This window comes from Choloepus didactylus, chromosome 4, assembly GCF_015220235.1.
Source record: "Choloepus didactylus isolate mChoDid1 chromosome 4, mChoDid1.pri, whole genome shotgun sequence".
Classification (NCBI taxonomy): domain Eukaryota; kingdom Metazoa; phylum Chordata; class Mammalia; order Pilosa; family Megalonychidae; genus Choloepus; species Choloepus didactylus.
The window spans coordinates 1,151,027-1,175,544 of NC_051310.1; the positions used below are offsets into that span (position 1 = coordinate 1,151,027).

At 52.8% G+C, this 24,518-nt stretch overlaps 1 protein-coding gene across 1 annotated transcript in view; it reads right to left on the reverse strand.

The window, feature by feature from the left end:
• LOC119530962 (antigen WC1.1-like) overlaps positions 1–24,518 on the reverse strand; it is a 74,507-nt gene that overhangs the window by 42,229 nt on the left and 7,760 nt on the right. Inside the window, 17 exon segments of the mRNA XM_037831614.1 lie at positions 3,227–3,306; positions 3,776–3,967; positions 4,507–4,644; positions 5,438–5,473; positions 5,735–6,049; positions 6,120–6,188; positions 7,594–7,908; positions 7,987–8,301; positions 8,385–8,702; positions 9,068–9,373; positions 9,960–10,280; positions 11,030–11,341; positions 11,964–12,290; positions 12,528–12,659; positions 12,850–12,876; positions 14,077–14,159; positions 21,561–21,708. Coding sequence (XP_037687542.1) covers positions 3,227–3,306; positions 3,776–3,967; positions 4,507–4,644; positions 5,438–5,473; positions 5,735–6,049; positions 6,120–6,188; positions 7,594–7,908; positions 7,987–8,301; positions 8,385–8,702; positions 9,068–9,373; positions 9,960–10,280; positions 11,030–11,341; positions 11,964–12,290; positions 12,528–12,659; positions 12,850–12,876; positions 14,077–14,159; positions 21,561–21,708 — 3,434 coding nt within the window.

Consider the following 24,518-nt stretch of genomic DNA (forward strand, 5'->3'; position numbering starts at 1 on the left):
TGGACTGAGACACACTGCCATGCAGCTGACCAGAGGAAGAGGCCAGTCTGGGCTGATCCGAGGGGCCACCTCTGGGTCTGGGCAACCCTCTCATCCCATCACCACCCTGACAAGGGGATTGTTTCCTCGCTGACCCCTGTCCAGTCCTCTGGTTCTCCCTCCACCCCATATCTGACACCATGCCATCCCCTCCCTTTGCCCAAACCCCAGTGTCCATATTGCGTGTCTGATGCATGGCTGAGGAGCCTTTCCCAGTGACCCTCACCCAGGTATGCAAGTCTGCTATAGCATTTGAGAATCAGTGAATAACATCCATCATATCCACAGGTTAAAGAAGAAAAACCACACGATCATATCACTAGACGGAGAAAGAACATTTGAAATAACTCAACACAAATTCAAACTCTCAGCAAACTAGGAATTGCAGGGAATTTCCTCAACTTGATAAAGAACATCTACAAAAAACTGCAGCTAACCTCATACTTAATGGTGAGAAACTAGATGCTTTCCCACTAGGGGAACAAAGATGTCCCCTTTCACCACCCCTATTCAACAACATATTGGAAGTCCTGGCTAATGAAATAAGAAAAGAAAATGAAATAAAGGGTATACATTTGGAAAGAAAGAAATAGAACTATAGAACTGTCTTTGTTCACAGATGATATGACTGTCTATGTAGAAAATCCCACAGAATCAGCAAAAAACTCCTGGAACTAATAAGCCACTATAGCAAGGTTGCAAGATATAATATTAATGTACAAAAATCAATAGCTTTCTGATACACCAGCTATTAATTGGAATTTGAAATTAAAAACACAACACTATTTACATTACATCAAAAATGAAATACATAGGGATAATTCCAAAAAATATATATGTACAAGATATCTAAGAGGAAAACTACAAAACTGATGAAAGAAATGAAAGAATGTCTAAATAAATAAAGAGATATCCCTGTTCACGGATAGGAAGACTCAATATTGTTAGAATGTCAATTCTTTCAAAATGATCTAAAGATTCAACACAACCCCAATCAAAATCCCAAGGGGTTATTTTATGGATATTGGCAAACTTATTCTAAAGTTTATAAGAAAAGGAAGAAGACCTGAAATAGCCAACATAATACTGAAGGAAAACAAAGTTGGAGGACTGACAGTACTCGACTTCAAGCCTTATTATAAAGCTACAATAATCAAGACATTGATATTGGCAAAAGAATAGACAACCAGATAAATAGAATAGAATAGAGAGCACAGAAACAGATTCACAAATAGAGTCAACTGATCTTTCACCAAGGAACAAAGGCAATTCAATGGATAAACAATAGTCTTTTCCACAAATTATCCTAGAACATGCAAAAAATGAAATATCCAGATGCAAAAAAAAAAAATGATTCCAGACAGAGACCTTCTACCTTTCACAAATATCAACTGGATCTTACGCCTACCTGTAAAATTTCTAGAAGATAACATAGGAGAGATTCTAGGTGACCTTGTGGTTAGCAATGAGTGTTTAGATACAAAACCAAAAGCATAATCCATGAAAGGAAAAAAAATAATAAGTTAGACTTCATTAAAATGAAAAACTTCTGCTCTAACAAAAGACACTGTTAAAAGAATGAAAAGACCAGCCACAGACTAGGAGAAAATATTTGCAAAACATGCATTTGATAAAGGGCTTGTATCCAAAATATACAAAGAACTCTTAAAACTCAACAATAAGAAAACAAGCAACCAAATTATGAAATGGGAAAAGGAGATGAACCACAGAAGATGTACCAATAACAAATAAGCATACATGCATGTGCTTCTTAGGGCTGCCTTAACAATTATTCCACAAAGCTGGGTGCTGAGAAGAGAAGAGATGTATTCTCAACGGTTCTGGAGCGAGAAGCCCAAAAGCAAGGCATGGGCCAGGCCAGCCCCTCCTGCAGCTCTGAGGAGCATCTGCTCCTCCTCTGGCTTCTGGGCTGCAGGCACTCTGGGTGCCCCCTTGCTGGCTTCACCACCTGGTCACGGGGCTTCCCCCTGAGCACCTTCACATCACCTTCTCCTCAGTGTCTGTGTGTCCAATGTCTTTCTCATATGGACACCAGTCATTGGACTTAGAGCCCACCCTAATCCAGCACAGCCTCATCTGAGCTCAACGACACCTGCAGAGACCCTGTTTCCAAGGGTCACACTGAGAGGCTCTGGCACACACAAATGGGGGACATGATTCAACCCGGTACTACAGGAAAAGCTGCTGAATACCATGTCATTGGGGAACTGCAAATTAAAACAAGGCACCCTGCTCCTTATTAGAATGGCTACAATCTAACAGCAGCAATGCCAAAGGTTGGCGAGGACATGGAGCAGCAGGGACTCGTGTTCAATGCTGGAGGAATGAAAACTGGTACAGCCGCTTTAGAAGACACTTTCCTAGTTTCTAGCAAAGCTAAACATTGGCTTGCCATACAATCCAGCAATTGCAAGTCTAGGTATTCACCCAAATGAGGTGAAACTGATGTCCACCTAAAAACCAGTGCAAAATGTTTACCGCAGCTTTTCATAACTGCAAAAACTAAAAGCAACCATGATGTCTTTCAACAGCAGAAAGAATAAACAGTCTATAGAAACACCCACACAAAGGAAAACTCAGCAATAAAAAGAAATGAGCTCTTAAGCCACAAAATGTATGGAGAAATCTTAAATGCACATTGCTAAGTGAAAGAAGCCAGTCTGAAAAGGCTGCAAACTGTAAGATTCCACCTAAGTGAGGTTCTGGAAAAGAACACAACAGAGACTGTAAAAAGATCAGTGGCTGAGATTTGAGCTGAGGAGGGCAGGAGCAATAGGTGGACAACAGGGGTCTTAAGGACAAACTGTTCTGTATGATCCTGTAATATGAGTACACTACGCTCTGTCAAAACACATAGGCGTCTACAACACAAAGAGTTAAACTTAATGTAAACTGCAGACTTTAGTTAGCAATTATGTATCAATATTGGTTCTTCAATAGTAACAAATGTGCCACATTAAAGCAGGATATTAATAAAATGGGAGATTGTGGACAGGAGGGGGGATGGGCACAGCTATATTTTTCTGTAAATCTAAAGCATCACTAAAAATAAAAACCATTAATAAAAATATTAAACATGCAATGGCTTGCTCTGGCTACAAACAACAACAAAAACATGTGAAAACTGATCCCCAGTCTCCATGGGGTTTTACTCCGGCCCTCGCACCTCGCTGAGGCTCCCCAGTGCTTGCTCAGGGTCATCATGTCCTGGGCAGGGGTCTCCTTGGCCATCCATCCCAGCCCCACCTGCAGTGGAAGCACAGAGACCCCCAGTGGAACCCTCAGCGACCTCAGAGCCCCCAGCAAGGCAAAGCCACAGAGGGATGAGATGCAGCAAGCCAGGAAGCAGCGGGCGGCTCCCCACACCGTGTCCTCCTCCCACCCGTCGGCACAGGCCGTCTCCTGCGGCTGATCGTGGACAACCTGTTTGCGCTTTGGTGCAAGAGGACAACCACGGTCAGCGCAATACACACCGAGTATAAACATGGACCCTCCCTTTCTCCAGTCCACCCACAGAAGACTGCCAGGGACGCGGCGCCTCTGCAGGACACACACATCCCAGCAGCCCCGGGCTGGACACAGGAGTGAGGCAGACAGACAGGCCAGGAGCTGCGGTCAGACTCTTAAATGTAGGAGGTGTCCGGAGCAGAGCCGTCGGCGAGCGCACAGTAGAGCAGGAACAGGGCCACGGAGGCCACAGCCCAGAGGCACACACCCTCGGGGCTCAGGAGCCGCTCCTCGTCCTCCTCCTCCTCGGGCTCCTCCCCAGGCTCCCCCGCGTCATCGTACCCCTCTTCCAGCTCCGGGTCCCCGGCCCCTTGCAGCCCCTCGTCCTTTTCCCTCGTGGGCATGTCTCCAATGTCCTCGTACACGCCCTCCAAGGGGGCACTCCCGGTCACTCCAGAGCCTGCAGAGGCCACACCAGGACCTTGGAGAAGAAGCCCCTCCCAGGCCAAGCTCTCTGGGGATCTCTCAAGCCCACCTGAGGGTGCTGCACCCATCCATGGGACACACAGCTCCCCTGGGCACCCGGGATTGGGGTCCTAGGATGGCCACAGGGACCCCTGAGTGCACCCCCAGAGAGCTCCAGCCACAGATCCTACAAGGGGCCCCGGGGCCTCTCAGAGCCTGTTCTCACACCCAGGGCATCAGGGCACAGAGGATCTTCCTAATTCAGCCAACTCAGGGGCAAAACAAGGCTCAGTCCAGGTCCCTGTCCCAGCACTTTGTGGGTCCACGAAGGGTCACTGAGAAGGCACCACGTGGGACAGTGACTGGGACAGGGGCCCTGAGAGGGTCCAGGGTCTCAGTGAAGCCCACCCCTCCCCCGGCCTCCCCACCATGGGGCCCTGTGTTCACCTGACTCTGTGCTTGCCCACCTACCCAGCACACACCCACCCACCCGGCACACTCACCTACCACCCGCCCCAGTGCACGTTCACCTACCCCTGCAGGTCTCTCGGCAGCGACACCACTGAGCCCCCAGGACCAACAAGACGACACCCAGGAGGGTCCCAAGGATGAAGCAGATGGTCACAGGAAGGGTCCCAGCCTCAGGGATGGGTGGGGGGGCCGGGGCAGTGCCTGTGAGGGGGACAGTGAGAGGCGGGGCCTTCCCAGTGGGCCTGGGGTATTGTGACTGAATAACTTAAGCTGGGGGGGGAGCACCCAGAGGCGAGGGGGGCCTTTGTGCTGACACTACTGGCTGTGCATCCTCAGGAGAGGCAGGACTGAAGTCACAGGGCTGAGAGGGCCCAGGTGGGAGACCCACATGGGTGGCCCAGGTAGGAGGGCCCAGGAGGAAGGGCTCAGGTGGAAGGGCCGAGGTGAGGGTGCAGATGCGGGGCCCAGAAGGGAGGGCCCACATGAGAGGGTACATGTTGGAGGGCCCAGGTGGGAGGCCCAGGTGGGAGACCCAGGTGGGAGGGCCTAGGAGGAAGGGCTCAGGTGGAGGGGCAAAGGTCAGGGTGCAGATGGGGGGCCTGGGTGGGAGGGCTCAGGGGGGAGAATGCAGGAGGGGTGCCCAGGAGGGCAGCTCCTGGGGTCCTGACTGCCCACTGATCTTGGCTGCTTGGAGACAGCCCCACAGTGCCAAGAGGACACAATATTACTGGACCAACACTCCAGTCTCCAGGGGGAAAGACCCCTGGAGACGTTCCGGGTGCACGTTGGTTCCCACGGCCCCTCCTTGGATTCTCAGCGCAGGCTGAGCCAGGATAGGAGACGGGTTTCCATCAGAGCCAGGGCTGGGCCATCACCAGGCCCTCCATCCTCAATCCGGCTGGTCTGAGGGGGGCCTGGCCGTGGCCTGGTCTTCCGAGGGCCCCTGGGACCCTCCTGGACAGCAGGAAGCTGGGCTTTCTAAGACATCACCTACCCAGTGCCTGGGGCAGGGAGGTGGTCCACCTGTCACCTGGGGAGGGGGGATAGGAGGACCTCAGGGTGGGCTGGGGCAGCACAGACCCTCAGCCCACAGCCCACTGCCCTCCAGAGCATCCCCAGACCCCCTCAGACCCCTGGAGGCGCCCTGTGCCGTGAGCACCCAGCAGGGGTGGCAGCCCCACTGGCTCCCGCAGACCTGTGTTCCGGAACCTGACTAGAGCAGCAACCCAGGAATACTCCAAGGACACATCCTGGGCCCCTCCCGCAGCCTCCGGGCAGACCGCCCACTCACCCGCGCAGCGCACGCCCGCGTCCTCCTTGTGCGCACAGTCTCCCTGTCCCCAGGGCTCCGCAGGGCAGCTCCAGAGGGACGCCTCGCTGCCCCGGCACCCCACCTCGTCCAGCCACACGGGCCCCGAGCCCGGGCCGAAGGCGGCCTCCCCCAGGGCGCTCAGGGCCGGGCCACAGCCCAGCTGGCGGCACACGACGTCCGCGTCGGCCAGGTCCCAGGAATCGTCACACACGGTGCCCCAGGAGCCGGCGTGCCAGAGCTCCACGCGTCCGGAGCAGCCGTCCTCACCCCCGCGCAAGCGCAGCCGCCCCTCCTCTGGAAAATGGGCAGAGTCAGACACTGTGGGGCAGGTGGAACCCAGGGACGGAGAAGGGTCGGGACTCACCTGGGCAGGGCTGAGTGGCCGAACAGTTGAGGGGTGCCTCTGTGCCCTGAGTAGCTGCTCCCTCATTTTCTGTTGGAAACGTAAAACACATCTGTGTATATCCTGGCTCAGCAACTTCAAAATTCGGAAAATTTTTTTTAGTTTTTCCTTTTCTATCTATTCCTTCCCCTCCAACAAACAAAAAGCAAGCAAAACAACAGCAAAACAGAATCTCCTACAAAATACGCAAAGAAACAGGAAAATATGGCTTATTCACAGAAAAAAAGGAATTTGCCAGAAACCATCCCTGAGGAAGCTCATATATTGGAACTATTAGTCAAAGACTGTAAACTGACTGTCTTAAATATGTTCTATGAACTAAAGAAATCCATATACAAGAAGTAGAGAAAAATAAAGAAAATGTCAGAACAAAATAAGGAAATGGAAATTATATAACAACCAAAATTTTTGAGCTGCAAAATACAGCAATGGAAATGAAAAACTCATTCAATGGATTCAACAGCAGATTTGTAAAGGCAACAGAAAGGATCAGTGAACTTGAAGATAAGAAAATAGAAATTATCCAGTGTGAGGAGCCAAATGAAAAAATAATGAAGAAAAATGAGCAGAGCCTGTGGAACCTGTGGGACACCATCAAGCATACCAACATCCAGTTCTTTGGAGGTCCAGAAGGACAAATGGGAGAAAAAGGGACATAAAAAGTATTTGAAGACATAATGGCCAAGAAATTCCCAAATCTGATAAAAGACATATGTATACACATCCTGGAAGCTCAGTGGACTCCAAACAGGATAGACTAAGAGATATACACCAAGCCACTCATAGAAAAATTGTCCAAATTCAATGACAAAGAGGATTTTCAAAGCAGCAAGAGAGAAGTGGCTTATCACACTCAAGGGCTGCCCAACAGGATTAAGAGCAGATTTCTCATTTAAAAAAAAAATAAAAACATGGAAGCCTGAAAACAGTGGGGTGGCATATTTAAAGTCTGTAGAGAAAGCAACTGTCGACCAAGAATTTTATATCTGGCAAAATTGTCTATCAAAAATGAAGGAGGGGAAAAAAAACAGAATGTCCATTTACAACAGAAAGTGAATGCTCTACTTTGAGTCAGTGAGAGGCTGAGGGTTCTACAGAGCGTTGTGGGTGCTCTCGTGGGGAGCACTTCCCCAGGGAATGCCCTCAGGGGATGCCCAAGCTACCCAGTGGGCAGCTTTCCTTCTGTGGTGGAATCAGGTGGTCTAATCGGACTGCAGATGATCCATGCCCAGCTCTGAGCCTCAGGGTGTGGGACCCTCCTCTCTGCAGGGTCACCCACCCAAATCTGGTGGGAAGAGGGAATTTTCAGCCACACAGGGAAAAGGTCCTGAGCTGCATCCCAAGCAGTGGACACAGGGTGGCCCAGCACTGCCCGCCACCGTGGCCTCAGACAGCCCACACACTCACACAGGCCCCCTCCTCCAGCCCTGCTCACCTGTACAGGCCACCCAGGCTTCCTCTGGGTGGGAGCAGGATTGCTGATCCCAGGGGTCCGAGGGGCACTGCCACAGGGAGTTGTCATACCTGTCTCGGCACTGAACAGAGGCCACCCAGAGGGCCCCAGGGGGCGGCCCGGTCCCAGCCCCAGCCAGCAGCTGCCCATAGGGTCCACAGCCCAGCTGCGCACACAGGACCCCCAGGGAAACGGCACTCAGCGTCTGGCAGACGCCCCCCCAGGTGCCATTGTAAAAAACTTCCAGCCGCCCAGCGCAGGGCTGGCTGCGGTTCTGCAGCCTCAGGTCCAGCAACTCTACAAACAGAGGAAAGGGGTCAGCCAGGCCCAACCTTCAGTGCGGGTGGGGACAGCAGGTGGGCGGGATGTGCTCACCTGAACAGATGGCGCCGGCGTCCTCCTTGTGCCTGCAGTCGTGCCGACCCCAGCCTCCCGACCGGCACTGCCACAGCGCAGACTCATGGCCCCCGCAGCGCAGCTCGTCCAGCCAGATTTGCCCGGACCCCGCCCCGAAGTGGGCAGACCCCGGGGCGCCCACGGCCCGGCCACAGCCCAGCTGCCTGCAGACCACGTGGGCGTCCCGCAGGTCCCAGCCGTCGTCACACACCGTGCCCCACGCGCCGCCGCGGAGCACCTCCACGCGCCCCGCGCAGCGGCCCGGCCCGGCCGCCAGCCGCACGCGGAGGCTCCCTGCGGAGAGCGCGAGTCAGGGCGGCCACGGGGCCCACGGGCGGGGAGGTGGGGAGATCAGAGGGGGAAAGGGCCGCACTCACCTGAGCAGACGACGCCCGCATCCCGCAAGGACCCCGCGGGCACCAGCCGCGACGCGGACACGTCGCACTCGGCCAGGCGGCTCTCGTTGCCCACACAGCGCACACGGCTCAGCCCCACAGGGACGGCCTCGCGGCCGGGGGCAGGGGCGTCGTAGGCCCGCTCGGCCCCTCCGCACTGGAGCTGCCGGCACGCGACCTCCGCGCCCCGCAGGTCCCAGGCCTCCTCCAGGACGCGGCCCCACAGCCCGTCCAGGGAGATCTCCACGCGCCCATCACAGCGGCTCTGTCCCTCCCTCAGCCGCAGGGCGTCAGGGAGACCTGGGGGCGGGGTAGGAGATGCAGGGGTGGGGTCAGGGTGAGGAAGGGACCCCAGGAACCATCCCAGACCCCACATTAGGCCCGTCCACTCCTCCCTCCACCGTCCCTCCTTCCCTCTCTACCTCCTCCATGTCCATCCTGTCTTCCTGTCCTTTCTTCTCCTCATTCTGCACCCCTCCACCTCCTCCCGCCCCTCACCCACCTCCCATTCCCAACACTGACCCACCCTCCACCTTAACCCATGTTTCCCTCTTGGGTGACCCACCCTCTGTCCATCCCTGAATGACCACCTATGGCCTCCCCTTGCCCACCCCGAGCCTCCCAGGCCCACCCAGAGCCCTCCCCTCCCCCTGCCCCGCTCCCACCTGAGCAGACGGCAGAGGCTGCATTTCCTGGGGCACAGGCGGGGGCCCCCAGGGTGCTGGGTGTGCAGCTCCACAAATGGGGCTCCGTCCCCACACAGTGAAACACGTCGGGCCAGATGGGACCGTCACCTCCCCCAAAGTGGCCTCCCCCGGGTGTGGCCACCGCATTGCCACAGCTGAGTTGGTGGCAGAGGACGGTGGTGTCTGCGAGGTCCCAGTGAGCGGCACAGAGGGGTGCCCAGGTCCCCTGCACCTGGAGCTCCACCCGCCCTGCACAGCCGCTGCTGCCGTTGACCAGCCGGAACTCTGGGGGACGGGAGGGGACTCAGTATATGATCTCTAATGGGAGCCCAGGTACAAAGCCCATACCCCTGACAGGGGAGGGGGGACAGCCCGAAAGAGCACAGTCGTGAGCCCCAGGGTGTGGGGGTGACCTCCACACACTGCCTGGAGTCCAGGGCTCTCAGAAGCCCTGACCTGGAGGGCACTGGGGTCTCCATCTCATCACTAGACAAGCCCCAGGATTCTCTGCACATGCCTGCCCAGGCCAGATGCTGAACAGCCCCACAGCACTGGCCAGCACAGCAGGAGGTGGCCTCGTGCCCTCAGCCGTGAGGGGATGAGGCACAAGTGAGAAAGGAAGAAATAGGAGAAGGGACAGGCTGTCCACTAGTGTATCCGCCTGTGCACTAGGCAGCATGTAGCCAAAGGGGCATCTACCCCTGGCTCAAGGATGGACAATGATGACAGTGGACATGAGAACCTGAGCTCTCCCCACCAGGCTGTCTGGCATCCTCATAGAGCAGAGCCAACCTCGGGTCCTCCTGTGCCTGGAGACCCCACCCCACATAGACCAAATCCACCCTGGGGAGACCATATCCAGGAGACTTACTGTCCCCCGAGCACCTGAGCCCGGCATCCCGGCTGTGTCCACACGGCTCCTGGTGCCCAGGCCCCCGGGGGCAGTTGAACAGCAGGGACTCGTTGCCCACACACCGGAAGGCCTCTGTCCACACGAGCCCAGAGCCACGGCCGAAGTGGGCGCCCCCGGGCATGGAGACAGCCGAGCCGCACTGTAGCTCCCGGCAGACGACGTGGGCCATGGCCAGGTCCAGGTCGGCATCACAGACGGTGCCCCAGGTCAGCCCACGCCTCACCTCCAGGCGCCCTGCGCAGGGGTGCTCTCCGCCCACCAGCCGGGCCTCCGTGTGCTCTGGGGCAGAGAAGGCTGCGCTGAGCGGCCCCCAGGGGCAGACGTCTCAGGCCCCCCTGGCCAGGGCAGGCTCTGTGCAGGGCTCCGGGTGAAACAGCCTGACCCCAGCCCTGCCCTTGTGTCCCTCAGGGACACAGGCTGCAGACGACAAGGTGCCACCTGGCCTGGCCCAGCCCGGAGGTCCCAGAGCCAGGCACCTGGGGGTCTGCAGGCTGGGAGGACCCTCCCATCTCCTCGGCATCTCGCTTGGGTCCTGGCTCCCACCCAGGCCAGGTGCCTGAGGTTCAACAGCAAACACTCATTGGAAGGCAGTGAGCTCCCCACCCCCCCGCCCTGGGTCCCCCTCAACCCCAGGAGACGCGGGTCAACCTCGACCCCACCCTCCAGGGTAGATGAGGACAGCCCCAGCCTCAGCCCTGTGCTCCCTGGGGTCCTGGGCCACCCTTTAATCCTGGGACTCTCTTCCTGGGGCCACCAGCTCCACCTTCCCTGAAGGAGGGACCACGATGATGAAGGCTCAGGCTGGATGGGAGCCTCTGGGGCAGGATGGGGAGGTTGCAAGTGCTGCAACACGGGGGACAGCTCCACAGGCCCTCCTGGGCCATGCACGATGGCGAACCATAGAAATCACCATTTACTGGGCAGAGAGGGTCCCATTCAAGCCCATGGCAGTGGCACAGTGACGTTACCCCTAAATCTCATACAAGAAAATCAAGCCTTGGGAACAGGCCAGGCTGCAGCATCCCCACCTGAGCACACCACCTCGGTGTGCAACGAGAGGTCACACTGTCCCAGGAAGTTCAGGTTGAACCTGCAGCTTAAGATGCTGGAATCTGTCGCCTGGCAGGTCACAGCCTTCTGCCCCTCGACCCCCAGGCCCCCTCTGAGGTGGGATCCGGACCACTTCACAGCTGGGCCACATGAGAGCTGTTTGCAGAAAACATTCGCCTCCTCCTTATACAATTCACACATTACGTTGTTGTCATCCAGATTTACCAGCTCGGGGGTCCCAGCACAGGGGCTGCCTCCACCTCTCAGCTGGACTCCTCAGATGATCCCACCTGGGGGCACAAGAGAGACAGAGCCCTCCATGCCTCTCCGGCTGCACCTGAGCCCCCCCGTGCCTCCCGGCTGCACCTGTGTGAGTGCTGGGCTCAGCACCTGCTCGGCACTTGGCACGAGTGTGCAGATTCCCTCCTGCTGGGTTCCTGACCTGCTCAGAGTCACCTGCCATGCCCGAGCTAGATGGGCAGCTCCCAGTGACTTACCCTGGTTTTACACAGCTGGGGTGTGCTGGGGACCCCGGGCAAGTGCCCTGCAGGGGCCCTGAGGATGGGGGAGTGGTGGTGACAAGTGAAAGCACAGCTTTGGGGGCTGAGCTGAGAAATCCAGGTGCCAACATTAAAGGAAATGAGATGGGGTCTGGGCTGAGAACACAGATGAGGGGCACATTCCAGCAGGATGAGGAGAAAAGCTCTCCTGCTCCTGCGTACAGATGGAAACGCCAAGGCCCTGAAAGGGACAGGCACTCAAAGGGACCTGGGCAAGACGTGCACCCCAACTGAGCCCTGGTCTCCCCTGGGCCCGAGCCCTCCCTCTTCCCCGGGGGCTCCCTCAGCACAGCTGGCATCACGGACACAGGCCCTGGCAGGGACGTGGCTGCGGGGTCCCCAGCTGACCTACCTGAGCAGACAATCACCGCCACACACCTGCACTCGCAGTCGTTCAGCGGCCCCCAGGCCCCCAGTGAGCATTCCCACAGTGAGGCCTCTGTGCCCTGGCAGCTGGGCCCCTGCATCCAGGGCGACTCCATCTCCTGGGGTCTCAGCACGTAGGTGGGGGATCCCATGGCAGTGCCGCAGTCGAGATGTCTGCAGATCACGGAAGCTTCTGCCAGGCTCCAGCGGTCCCCGCACACGAGCCCCTGCTGCCCGCGGTGCCCGACCTGGACCAGGCCCTCACAGTTGTTTCTGCCCCCGTGGGCACGCAGGAACTCCTCCCCGGCCAGGCCTTCAGAGCAAGGACACGGCAAAGGGGCACAGATGCAGAAACCTTCTTCCAGAATTTTTGAGGATCAAGAAGTTAAGCCTGACTTCGATGCAAATCCCCACCTTTATATCAAGTTTCCCTACCATTGTTTTCATTTTGGCGGCATCAGTTGCTTTAATGAAATGAAACGTTATTTTTTTAAAAAGTGCGCCGAGCAATGAGGTGATGGGGATGCTGCGGGCTGCAGCACACACTCACCCAGACAGAGGGTCCAGCAGGCCAGGAGAAGGGGCCACAGCCGCGGAGGGGACACTGCCATCCCTGGACACTCTGCTGGAGCCACCCTGGGTCTGCTCACAGGCGGGGACGTGACCCAGCTGTGCCGATGTTCTGGAAGGAAGCCAAGGAGCACTCACACGCCTTCCGGTGTATCAGAGGCCTCATCTGCAACGCAGGGGGAAGCCCCTCCCCAGACACCCCCAGGCAGGCGGGAAGGGCCGTGGGCTTCCTGCAAGCTGGTGAGCTGTCCTCAGCCAGGCCCCAGCTCTGTGGCTGCAGGACGGCGCAGGTCTGTGCTCACCTGGAAGGTCTGACAAGACCGGGATGGCTCCAAGCTCATGTGTGTCGTGAATAGACAGGCGCAGCAATTTAATTCAAAGTCCTAATTTTCCTCCGGGAACGGGTCCTGTGGCTGCCAGAGAGGACTCACACTCCTCTCCCTGGGAGGATGTCCATCTTCTGGAAATCAGCCACGTATTCAAAGAGAGCAGATTAAATAAATCGAGGAGCATGCACACAGGGAACACAAGGCTGTCATTAAAAACGATGGCATAAATGAGTTAAGGGTAGACAAGCCAATACGAACAATTGACTAAGTGAAAACACAGCAAACCAACCGAAAGCTCGCTGCAATGCCTTCTGTAAAGGACACTCTCACCTGGCATCTGTGCAAAGGAGGGTGCTCAGTGGCCATAAACCATAACATCAGAAAGGTTCATTTCTGGGACACGGAATGGTAGATGATTTTTCATTTTCTTCCAATGCCTTATCTGTACTTTCTAAATATTCTACAATGAACATGGGATACCATTGTAAATAGAATAATTTCAGTGTAACAAAACATACCCAGGACTAGCTACACTTGCAGCTACATTGCGGGGCTCAGTGCCAGTGGAAATGCTGAGCCCTTGAGGAGGATCATGAAGAATGTCGAGACGGCAGCTGTGGAGTGCAGGCCCTTCTGAGCGGTGCACAGGGACGCTGGCTCTGGATGCACCGGATGAAACAGAGAGAAACACCTGGGTCGTCAGCCGGCACGGAGACGTGGTGGCGCAGTGTGCAAGTCAGAGGCAGGGGCTCAGGGGCTCTCAGGAGACAGAGACGGACCCCAAACACAGTAGACCCTCGCCGCCTGCATCGCCCCACACCTGCTTCAGGTGTGGCCCACAAATCTCTCCTGGGACCCCAGAGTGAATTCTCCCCACCAGATGGCAAACGAATTTGTTCAAACCACACAGATAAAGTTGTAAGGCATTTGGCAAAACTTCCTGAAGTTTCCTGAACCCCAGAGAGGGGAGCTGGTGGCAGTTGTGCTGCAGGGACTTTGGATACTCAGAGGGAGGGGAAGAGGGGAACAGCCTGGGAGAGGAGGCTGGGACGGCAAGACTGATGCCCTGCAGTCAGGAAGAGGACAGGGACACAGCCTGCGAGGCGGGGCAGGGCAGGCAGCGCGGCCAGGGTCAGACATTCTTGCTCATCAGAGCTCACTTTGGGCCTTGCTGACCCTCCTGGCCTCCAGATGTCTGACCGGTCCTCTCCAAGTCCTGAATCCCGACCACCCCATTGGCCAGGGCCTGTGAGTCCACGGAGGCCACTCCACAGGGCCGGCCACTGAGAGCATGACGTGGATGATCAGCTGGACAGCTGGACTTAGCCTCCTTCCAGGACCACCTTCTGCAGACCTCCAGGCCCACCCTGAGGGCTGGGAGGCGGCAGCAGCTGGCCACTGAGTGTGCGTGGCTTCATGCAAGTCCAGTGCTCACCAGGCCTTGGCTCTGTGCTCTGCTGCCAAGTCCCCATAAATCCAGAGGTGTCAGCTGAGGGACAGACAGGAGGACAGGGAGTCAGACAAACGGACAGCAGGTGGTCAGGTAAAGGGAGGGCAGAGGATCAGGTAAGGGGAGGGCAGAGGGTCATTGCTGGGGATCAACTCATATCCCCACAAAAGGCACGTTCAGGCCCCAACCCCGGTCTTGGGGGTGGGAGACTGTTTGTAAATAGAACCTGGGAATACGCTATGAGCTAAGCTGTGCCCAAACTGAATGAGGGTGGGCCTTAACCCAAAATGCCTGAAGTCCTATAAGCAAAGAAAATTGGGCCCCTAAGGAGAAGCCACGGCCAGCAGCCAGAAGCTGGAAGTCAACACAACCCAAAAGAGAAAGAAGATGCTGCCGTGTGCCTGGCCCTGTGACAGATAAGCCGAGAAACGCCAAAGACTGCCTGCTAGTCACAAGATACAGACCCAGGAGGAAGCAAGCTTTGTGGCCTCTGAAAATATGAGCCAACAAATTCCTGTTGTTAAGCCAAGCCGTTGTATGGCATAAATCACCCACCAAGCAACGACTCCCCACCTCCCCTCCCCTCACCTCTGGTGACTAACCCGCTGTGTGGTATTTATTTTAGCAACCAGGAAACTAATGTAGCTTTTGGTACTGGAAAGTTAGGATGCTACTACGATAAATACCCAAAAATGTGGGAACAGCTTTGGAATTGGGTGATGGCTCGAGGCTGGAAGAATTGAGGAGCTTGATAGAAAAGGCCCAGATTGCTTTGAAGAGAAAGTGTGTAGAAATATGGATGTTACAGGTACTTCCTTAGAAGGCGTTCTGGTTTGCTAGAGCTACCATTATGCAAAACACCAGAAATGTATTGGCTTTAAGGCCACAGAAGTGTCCAAACTAAGGCACCTTCACTGAAGAAAGGCTGATGGCATCCGGAGCACCTCTGTCAGCTGAGAAGGCACGTGGCTGGTGTCTGCTGGTCCCGGGTGTGTTTCAGCCCCCCTTTCTTGGCTCCTGTGAGTCCTTCCTTCTTTCTCCCAGAGCTTTTCTCTCTAAGCATCTGGGGGTCCTCTCTTAGCTTCTCTGGAGCAAACTCTGAGTTTCATCACTTAGCTTAGCATCTCCAAATGTCCTTCTGTCTGCATGTCCAAGTATCTGGGGCTGTGTCAGCTCTTAGCTTCTCCTGGGGCCAACCTTGGATTACATATTTTAGCTTCTCTTCAGTTTCTCCCAGCTTCTCTGACTCCTTCTGTCCATGAGCTCTCTTAAAGGACTCCAGTGATCTAATTAAGACCCACCCATCAAGGGTCACATCTTCATGGAAACAACCCAATCAAAAGTTTCCAACCAACAAGATAGGATTAAACAATAACGGCTTTTCTGGGGTCCGTAACAGTTTCAAAGCAGCACAGACAGTAACGATGGATGCGTCGTCGGAGACTGGAGGAAAGGCGATCTTGTTCGAAAGCAGCAGAGAACTCAGCACAATTGAGTTCTGGTGTCAGATGGGAGCGATGCACTTGGATATCTAGTGTGGAAGGTGAAGCCTGGCTTCTCCTTGCAGCTTATAGTGAAATAAGAGAGAAAGGGATAAACTAAGGGTGAACTGTTAAGCACAAGGAAACCAGCAACTAATGATTTGGAAAACTCTCAGCCTATCCAGACAGTGAGTTCTGAGACTAGCAGAAGTGACTGTCAGGGACCTCCCTCTGGAAAGCAAGTTCCCAGAGGACAGGGCTCCATGTGAGGGTTTAAGTGAACATGGATCCAGTAATCCATTTCAGGGGAAGTCAGGATTGGAGATGCAGTTATCCATGAAAGGCTCCATGGAAAGATTTTTCTGATGATTTGGACCCATAGGAACTGCAACCAAAGCCAATAAGGTTTTTGGAAAATTTGAACAGAAGCAATGCCTGAAAGGGACAGAGAAGGGATGAACTAAAGAAAGAAGAACTTCAAGGGCAGAACCACGGAAGCTGAGGTCTGGAACTCAGAGATCTCAGGCTAAGAAAGCAGCCCCCCAACCCCACATGTGTGGACAGGGAGGGTTTACCCTGCATTTTGTGAGGACGGTCTTTGTGCTCCATTGTTCAGGGAGAGTGCCACCACCCCAGTGTCTGGGGAGGGTGGAGCTTTCACCCCAGTGTTCTGGGAGAGCATGGCTGCGGCACCGGGAGGGGTGGGGCTGCCACTCCATCGGATCCAGAAGTCAAAGAATTTAGCCAAAGATGACTCTCAGTCCTTGAGGTCTAATGGAGTTTGCCTTCCTGGGTTTCAGACTTGTTTGGGACCCAGGGCCCCCATTTCCCTTCCAAATTCTCCCTGTGGGAATGGGAATGTTTATCCTGTATTTGTCCCTCCATTGTATATTAGAAGCAGATAACCTGTTCTCTAGGTTTCACAGGTCCACAAGAAGAGGAGAATTGTCCCCCAGGACAGAGCACACTCATAATTGACTCTGATCAGACCTTGTGCTTAGCCTTGTTCTAAAATGGCTTAAGACTTTGGGGATGTTGTGATGGAATTAGTGCATTTTGCATGTAGGAAGAACATGTCTTTTGGGAGTCCAGAAGGCAGACTGTTGGGGACTGAATCATGTCCCCCGCAAAAGGCATGTTCAGGTCCCACTGACTGGTCCTGCAGGTGTGAACACATCCGTAAATAGGACCTTGGAAGATGTTATTAAGGGGTGCCCAAACTGAATGAGGGTGGGCTTTAATCCAAAATGGATGAAATCCTTATAAGCAAAGGAAATCGGACGTGGAAGGAGAAGCCACAGGAAGCAGCCAGAAGCTGGAAGTCAACACAACCCAAAAGAAAAAGGAAAAGATGCTGCCATGCGTATTGCCATGCAAGGAAAAGCCAAGGAACCCTAAAGGTTGCCAACCAGCCAGAAGATACTGACCCCAGGTACAAGCAAGCCTTGTAGCCTCTGAAAACTTGAGCCAATAAATTCCTGTTGTTAAGCCAATCCATTGCATGGAAAACTGATAGTCAGGTACCCTGGGAAGCCCATTCCTCAACCCCACCACCCCATTCTCTGTGGGTGGGCTCAACCCCCAGGGTCGCACACTCTGCCCTGGGAGACCCCACCCTCAGAAAACACCTGTTACCAAATGCTCCACTTCTGCACTGTGGAGACAGAGCCATGATGAAGCCTTGGGTAAGAAGAGCTCTAGGGAAGTGGTTACAGAGCTTGGTATGTGCCGGGCATGGTGCTAAAGCCTCCACACACATATTACCACCTGCTGCTCACGTGAACTTTGGGCAGTAGGAATTGTCAAAATCCTCCTGTTACAGGGGCATTGGGAGCTTCATAACCACCCATGGCCTTGGCTATGAGATATAAACCTGGGATTTGAAATGAGACTGCTCCACTCCAAAAACCATGTTGTTAGCCACATGACTAAGCCACAAAGATCTGAAAGAGTCAAAACATCTTGGTGATTCAACAGACGTTTTCCTGAACAAAAAATGAAATGTTCTTGTAGGCACAAAAAATACAAATAAAACCAATTAAAAGAAGCTAAAACACTTAATGTCTGCTTCCATTTTATAGGAAGTATCAGGATCTGTGAGATTTCCTCCCTTCCATCCTGTCTGTCAGGAAGACAAATTTGGAGTTTGAAATACACCTGGAATTTCTGTTACCAGGACAAATGTAGTTGAAAGCGGCCAGGCATCACTCCCACTGCAACCCCCCAAATTTGCAAAAGTCATATTTTAAAGACTTTGGAGACCCTCAGAAACAGAGGGCTGGATGAACTAAAATCCCAGAGAAGAAAACCCAGTCTCAGGGAGCTGAGTGGGATGGATATTTTCATTCCTGGAGGAGAAACCTCTGGGGGTTTTCATGGCTTCAGCCACCAGCAGAGCAGACTGAACGCTAGAGGAGCCCCAAATGCATCCCCAGTGTTACCAAAGGGCATTTGCTGACAGTTGGAGTGATGTGGGGGCCGGAAGGTGGGAGTGGAGGAAGCTCTCCACATGCTGGTGGTGCTCAGAAGGCAAAGTCCTGCCAGAGGGAGGGGCTGGCAACAGTGACAGGTCTCGCCCAAGATGCTGGAAACCAGAGGGAGACTAATTCTAACGAAAGCCACAGCACGTGCTGATCCAGCCAGCTCATGATTAGAGACAGGGGATCAGCCTCCCACAGTATCAGAGGAAATGACGGACAGAAGAAAGGTTCAAGCCTTTCTGAGGGAAAATGTCATGAACCTTAGTCTCCACAATTCTTTTAGACATGAAGTCTGCAATGCAATCCAAAATGGCAACTTACAAAAATATGCAGGCGAAAGTAAACAGTAATCAAAAGGAAAAAGAAATAATAGAAGCAGGCCTAGAGATGCTCCAGCTATCAGAGCTTGCAGACAAGAAATTTAAAGTCTCATATAAATATTTTAAAGAAAGAAGAAAATATGTACAAAATGGAAATAAGGAAAAATGGAAAAAGAAATTGCAATTCATAGACTTAAGGAAGATATTCACAATACAGTTTCTGTGAAAGGCCTCATATGCAAATATTGTACTCCCAAATTTAATTAATAAGAAAACAACCCATTTATTTAAATGGGTAAAAGACTTGTACTGGTATTTCCCAAAAGTGGATATCAAATGGCTAATAAATACATGCAAATGTGCCCAACAACCTTACTCATCAGGAAAATGCAAATTAATGCCCCAGTGAAATCCCATTACATGCCCACTAGGATAGCACAAATTCAAAGAGTGAGAACAGGAAATGTTGACAAGGATGTAGAGTAACCAGAACTCTAATATGTTGCTGGTGGGAGTTTAACTTGGTTCTACCAAGTTGGAAAACTGACATTTACCTCTTAAGGCTAAATATATGCCCACCCCATGATCTAGCACTTTTAGCTACATATTAACTCCAGATAAATGAGTACCCATGTTCACAAAAGATATGTCCAGGGGTGTTCACAGAAGCTTTATTCACAAGAGCCCAAAATAGGCAACCCAATATCCATCAGCAGGAGAGCAGATGGACAAATTGAGCTTAATACACTGTAATATATATAAAAAAATGAACAATTGATACATGCGATAACTTAGAAGAATCTCAAAAACAATGTATTGAATATAAATAATCCAGGCATACAAATAGGTACTGTCTGAACCCACTGAAATGAAGACCAAGAACAGGTAAAAGTCACCTATGGTGATGGAGGTCATCTTAGAGCCTGCATCTGGGGAGGATGGGATGGGGGTTGGCTGGGAAAGGGCTTGAGAAACCTACTGGGATGATGGAATTGTACAACTCCTTTATCTCAATGGTAGTTATATGGTATATGAATATGTGGAAATTCTTCAATTTCCACATTTTTAAACATGCATGTTTTAATTTACGTGAATTATACATCAATTTCAAGAAGTTCAAAAGAATAAAAACAACCCAATAACATGCCCATGACTCCACCCTTAGACAATAATAGTGACCTGTATGTTGATGTAACAATGTATGGATTTCAAAGGCCCTCACTGCTGTCACGCCATTGAGTCACAGCACACCTGGGCAGGCATGCAGGGGCAGCGGCCACTCCTATGGGAGTGAGCAAAGCTGAGCTCTGAGAGGGGCCCTGTGCCAGTTTGGATGTATTATGTCCCCCAAAATGCAATGTTCTTTAATGCAACCATGTGGAAGCAGATGTATTACTGTTGATTAGGTTGGAATCCATTGATTGAATGTTTCCATGGAGATGTGACTCATAAACTGTGAGTGAAATGTTTGGTTGGATTATTTCCATGGAGATATGGACCCTTCCCATTCAGGGTGGGTCTTGATTTAATCACTGGATTTAATCCTATAAAAGAGCCCACAAACAGAAGGACCTCAGAGCAGCTGAGAGAGACATTTTGGAGGCAGCCATTGAAAGCACACTTTTGCTGACACTTTGCTCCAGAGAAGCTAAGAGAGGCAAAATGCCCCAAGAACAACATTTTGAAGACTGCACAGGAGCTGAGAGAGGAGCTTGAACAGAACCCAGGATCAGCAGACAACAGCCACGTGCCTTCCCAGCTAACAGAGGTTTTCCAGATGCCAATGGCCTTTCTCCAATGAAGATTTTGGTACCAGAGAAGTGGGGTACTGCTGAGTTTGCAAATACCAAACATGTTGGAACAGCTTTTTAAATGGATAAGGGGAAGACTCTGGAACAATTGTGAGGAGCTTGATGGAAAAGGCCTAGACTGGTTTGAAAAGACTGTTGGTAGAAATATGGACTCTAAAGACACTTCTGATGAGGACTTAAACAGAAATGATGAATGTGTCATTGCCAACTGGAAGAAAGGTAATCCTTGTTTTAAAGTGGCAGAGAATTTGGCAAAATTGTGTCCTAGTGTCAGATGAAATGCAAAATTTGAAAGCAACAAGCCGGGATACTTAGCTGAGATCTCCAGACTACGTGTAAAGGATGTAACCTGGCATCTCCTTGCAGCTTATAGTAAAATGCTACAGGACAGAGATAAACTTAGAACTGAACTCTTGGGTACAAAGAAACCAGAAATTGATGGTCTGGAAAACTCTGGACTTTCAGAAAGTGAGACCCCAAAGCCTACAGCCCCATGTGAGGATTTAACCAAACATGGAATCTGTGCTGGTTTGGATGTATTATGTCCCCCAAAATGCCATTATCTCTGATGCAATCTTGTGGGGGCCAATGTATTAGTGTTGATTGGGTTGGAACCTTTTGATTGGATGTTTCCATAGAGACATGACGTACCCAACTGGGAGATGACTTTGATTTGATAATTTCCATGGAAATTACCCCACCCATTCCAGTGAATTAAATCACTGGAGCCATAAAAATGAGCTGACAAACAGGAGTAGAGCAACTGAGAGTGACATTTTGGAGAGAAGGTGCACCTGAGAGACACATTTTGAAGATGGCCATTGGAAGCTAACACTGACATTTTTGAGAACACCATTTTGAAACACAACCTGGAAGCAAGCAGACGCCAACCACATGCCTTCCCAGCTAACAGAGGTTTCCAGATGCCAATGCCTATCCTCCAGTGAAGGTACTCAGCTGTTGATGCCTTACCTGGGACACTTTATTGCCTTAAGACTTTAACTTTGTAACCAAATAAACCCCCTCTATTAAAAGCCAATCCATTTCTGGTGTTTTGCATAAGAGCAGCATTAGCAAACCAGAACAGGCCCTAAATTCAATGTCAAGTGGAGACAGGTGGAGAGGAAAAGTCCAGGTGAAGTCAGAGGTAGCAGTTGGAGTAGTGGAGCCCCCAGGCCAGTGTCTCCCGGGGCCACCAGCAGCTGGAGAAGGCAAGGAGGGGGTCTCCATGGAGGCTCTGGAGAGTGCGGCCCTGCTGACACCTCAGTCTCGGACTTCTGGATTCCAGAACTGTGAGAGAATAAGTTTCTGTTATTTTGAGCCCCCATGTTTGTGATAAAATTTTGTGGCATTTCTATGAAATTAATACAGAATTTGACCCTGGGAATGGGGATGCTGCTCTAACAAATACCTGAAAATTTGGAAGTGGCTTTGGAATTGGATAATGGGTAGAGGATGGGAGAATTCTGGAGTGCATAACAGTAAAAAAAACCTGGATTTTCTTGAACCAACTGTTGGTGGAAACGTGATAATGGCACCTCTCTGTGAAGGCTCAGAAGGAAGTGAGAGGTTGAGTAGAGAAAGGGCCTGTGGCCCTGAGAACACAGACACTTTTGCTGAGGGCAGAAGGAAATGAGGAATGGTAGCAGCTGCAGGGAAGGTGAATTTTGTTATATAGCTGCAGAAAACTTGGCTGAACTGAGTTTAAAAAAAATTGAACTGAACTTCCCACAATTTTGTGGAAAGCAGAGCTCTTAAGTACAGAACTGAAACATCTACCTGACGAGATTTCCGAGCAAAGTGCTGAAAGTGCAGCCTGGTTTCCTCCTGCTGCTTATGGTAGCATGTGAGGGGCGAGAGTGAGATTGAGGGAGGGTCTTTTAATCAAAAAGGAACCAGCACTTGGTGATTTGGTAAATCTTCATCCTTTCCAGACTCACTGTTAGGAAACGCTCTGGAGAGAAGGCCGAGGTGTGACTCAGCCACCTTTGGCTGAAGAGATGGCGTGAGACACGCACGGACCCCGTCTCCACCTCTGCAGAACCAGGAGTAGAGGGGGGTTCATTCAGGAAGGTGGGCGAGGGGCTCTTGTCTAATGTGTGAACCCCCCCGTGATATACCCAGGAAACCAACACTGCGTGTGAGAACGCTGGATCAGCAGAAACAGTGCCAGCTTGCAGAGGGGAGAGAGGAGGAGATGAAAGATGGCTGTCAACCTTCCAAAGCTCCACGGCGGGAGACCGGTTCACAAAGCTACTCCTCGGCAAGCAGCGCTGCCCTTCCAGGTGACGGAGCCTCTGCAGGCCCAGAGGGCAGAGAATCGCACCACAGGGTGTGATTCCTAGGCACTGAAACAACAGAATTTTCCCTGCTGGATTTTGCAAAGGTTTGGAACTAGAAGCCCTTTTATTCCTTCCATTTTCTCCCATTGGAGAGAGTAGGTAACTTGTATCAAGTTCCAAACGGCCCACCCAGACTCTCACCCATATCCTATTTAGATGATTTAAATAATGAGATTTGGGACTCCTTGAGCTGATAGTCTTTAGGCAAGACTTTGGGCTTGGAGTTGATGCTGGGATGGCTGAGACTTGTGAGGGCTGTGGGATGGGTGAACGCATTTTTCACATGGGGGTGTGAATTTTGGGAGGAGGGCAGTGGCTTGAATGTCACCCTGAGAAAGATATAGCCATTCCCTGATCCCCAGAACGTGAGGGTGTCACCCTATTTGGAAAAGGGTCATTGGAGACATAATTAAGGATTCTGAGATGAGCCCATGGTGGACGGTGCAGGAGGGAAGCCTGTGAAGACGGACGCAGAGAGCAGCGAGGCAGCCACAGCCAAGGGACGCTGGGCACCCCGGGAGCTGGAAAAGGCAGGGAGCAGGGACCCCACGAGGGCCGGCAGAGACCACGCGGCCCTGCCGGGACCTGGGCTTCCAACATCTGGCCTCCAGAACGGCGAGAGAATTGAGAGAAGGCATTTCTGCTGTCTGGAGCCAGCAACGCTGCAGCCACTGGTCACAGCCGCCCAGGGACGCTAAGGCAGAGAGTGTGGGTGGGAGGGCTGCAGGACGGGGGCGGTCCCGGGGGTCGCGGTGGGAGTGTCCGTGGGCGTGGTCGTGGGGTGGGTGTATCTGTGGGCGTGGGCATGGCGGGCGTGGTCGCGGTGGAAATGTCCGTGGGCATGGTCGTGGGTGTATTCAGGAGCTGAGCTCACAGAGGGTTTGGTTGGATCATCAGTGTCCCAGAAGCTGTGTCCAGAGCAGAACAGCTGTGAGAGTTGGAGGTTTTGGCACAACCCCAGCAAGCCAGGAGAGGAGAAGTCTCTGTGAGCTGGTCCATCAGGAAGCCTTGGGGAGGGCTGGTCCAAAACTGGCCTGGAGGGATGGTTGGAGCAGACGTGGCCCAGGTCTAGGGAGGCTGCACCAATCTGGAGACCCCTGCCCTCTCCTGCCTGGACACCAGGAGCTGCCCCCAAGCTGGGGTGGACTGAGACACACGGCCATGCAGCTGACCAGAGGAAGAGGCCAGTCTGGGCTGACCGGAAGGGCCACCTCTGGGTCTGGGCAACCCTCTCATCCCATCTCCACCCTGACAAGGGGATTGTTTCCTCGCTGACCCCTGTACAGTCCTCTGGTTCTCCCTTCACCCCACATGTGACACGAAGCCAAACCTGCCCTTTGCCCCAAACCCCAGTGTTCATGTTGCGTGTCCGATGCATGGGTGAGAAGCCTTTCCCGGTGGCCCTCACGCAGGCTGCCAACTCCCCGCTGACCCCCACATGCACACAGACCACGGGCACAGACCCTCCCTGGCCTCCAGCCTCCAATAAGCTAACGAGTGACTCAACACGGATGGAGAGGACAGGAATGACCCCAGCCTGCAGCTCAGGAGGACTGTGCAGACAAGGGCTGTGGGTGAAGCAAAGCCTGCGTCGGCCACAGAGAGAAAGGACCAGGGTGAGGCAGGGAAGTCAGGGCAAGCACAGGGTCTGGGCCAAGGAAGGGCTCTGGAATATGCCTGTGAAATGAACCACTGGATGCATGAAGGAGGCCAAGGGGGACTTTAATAATATCTCTTCTTAAAAACGTGCAAACTCAT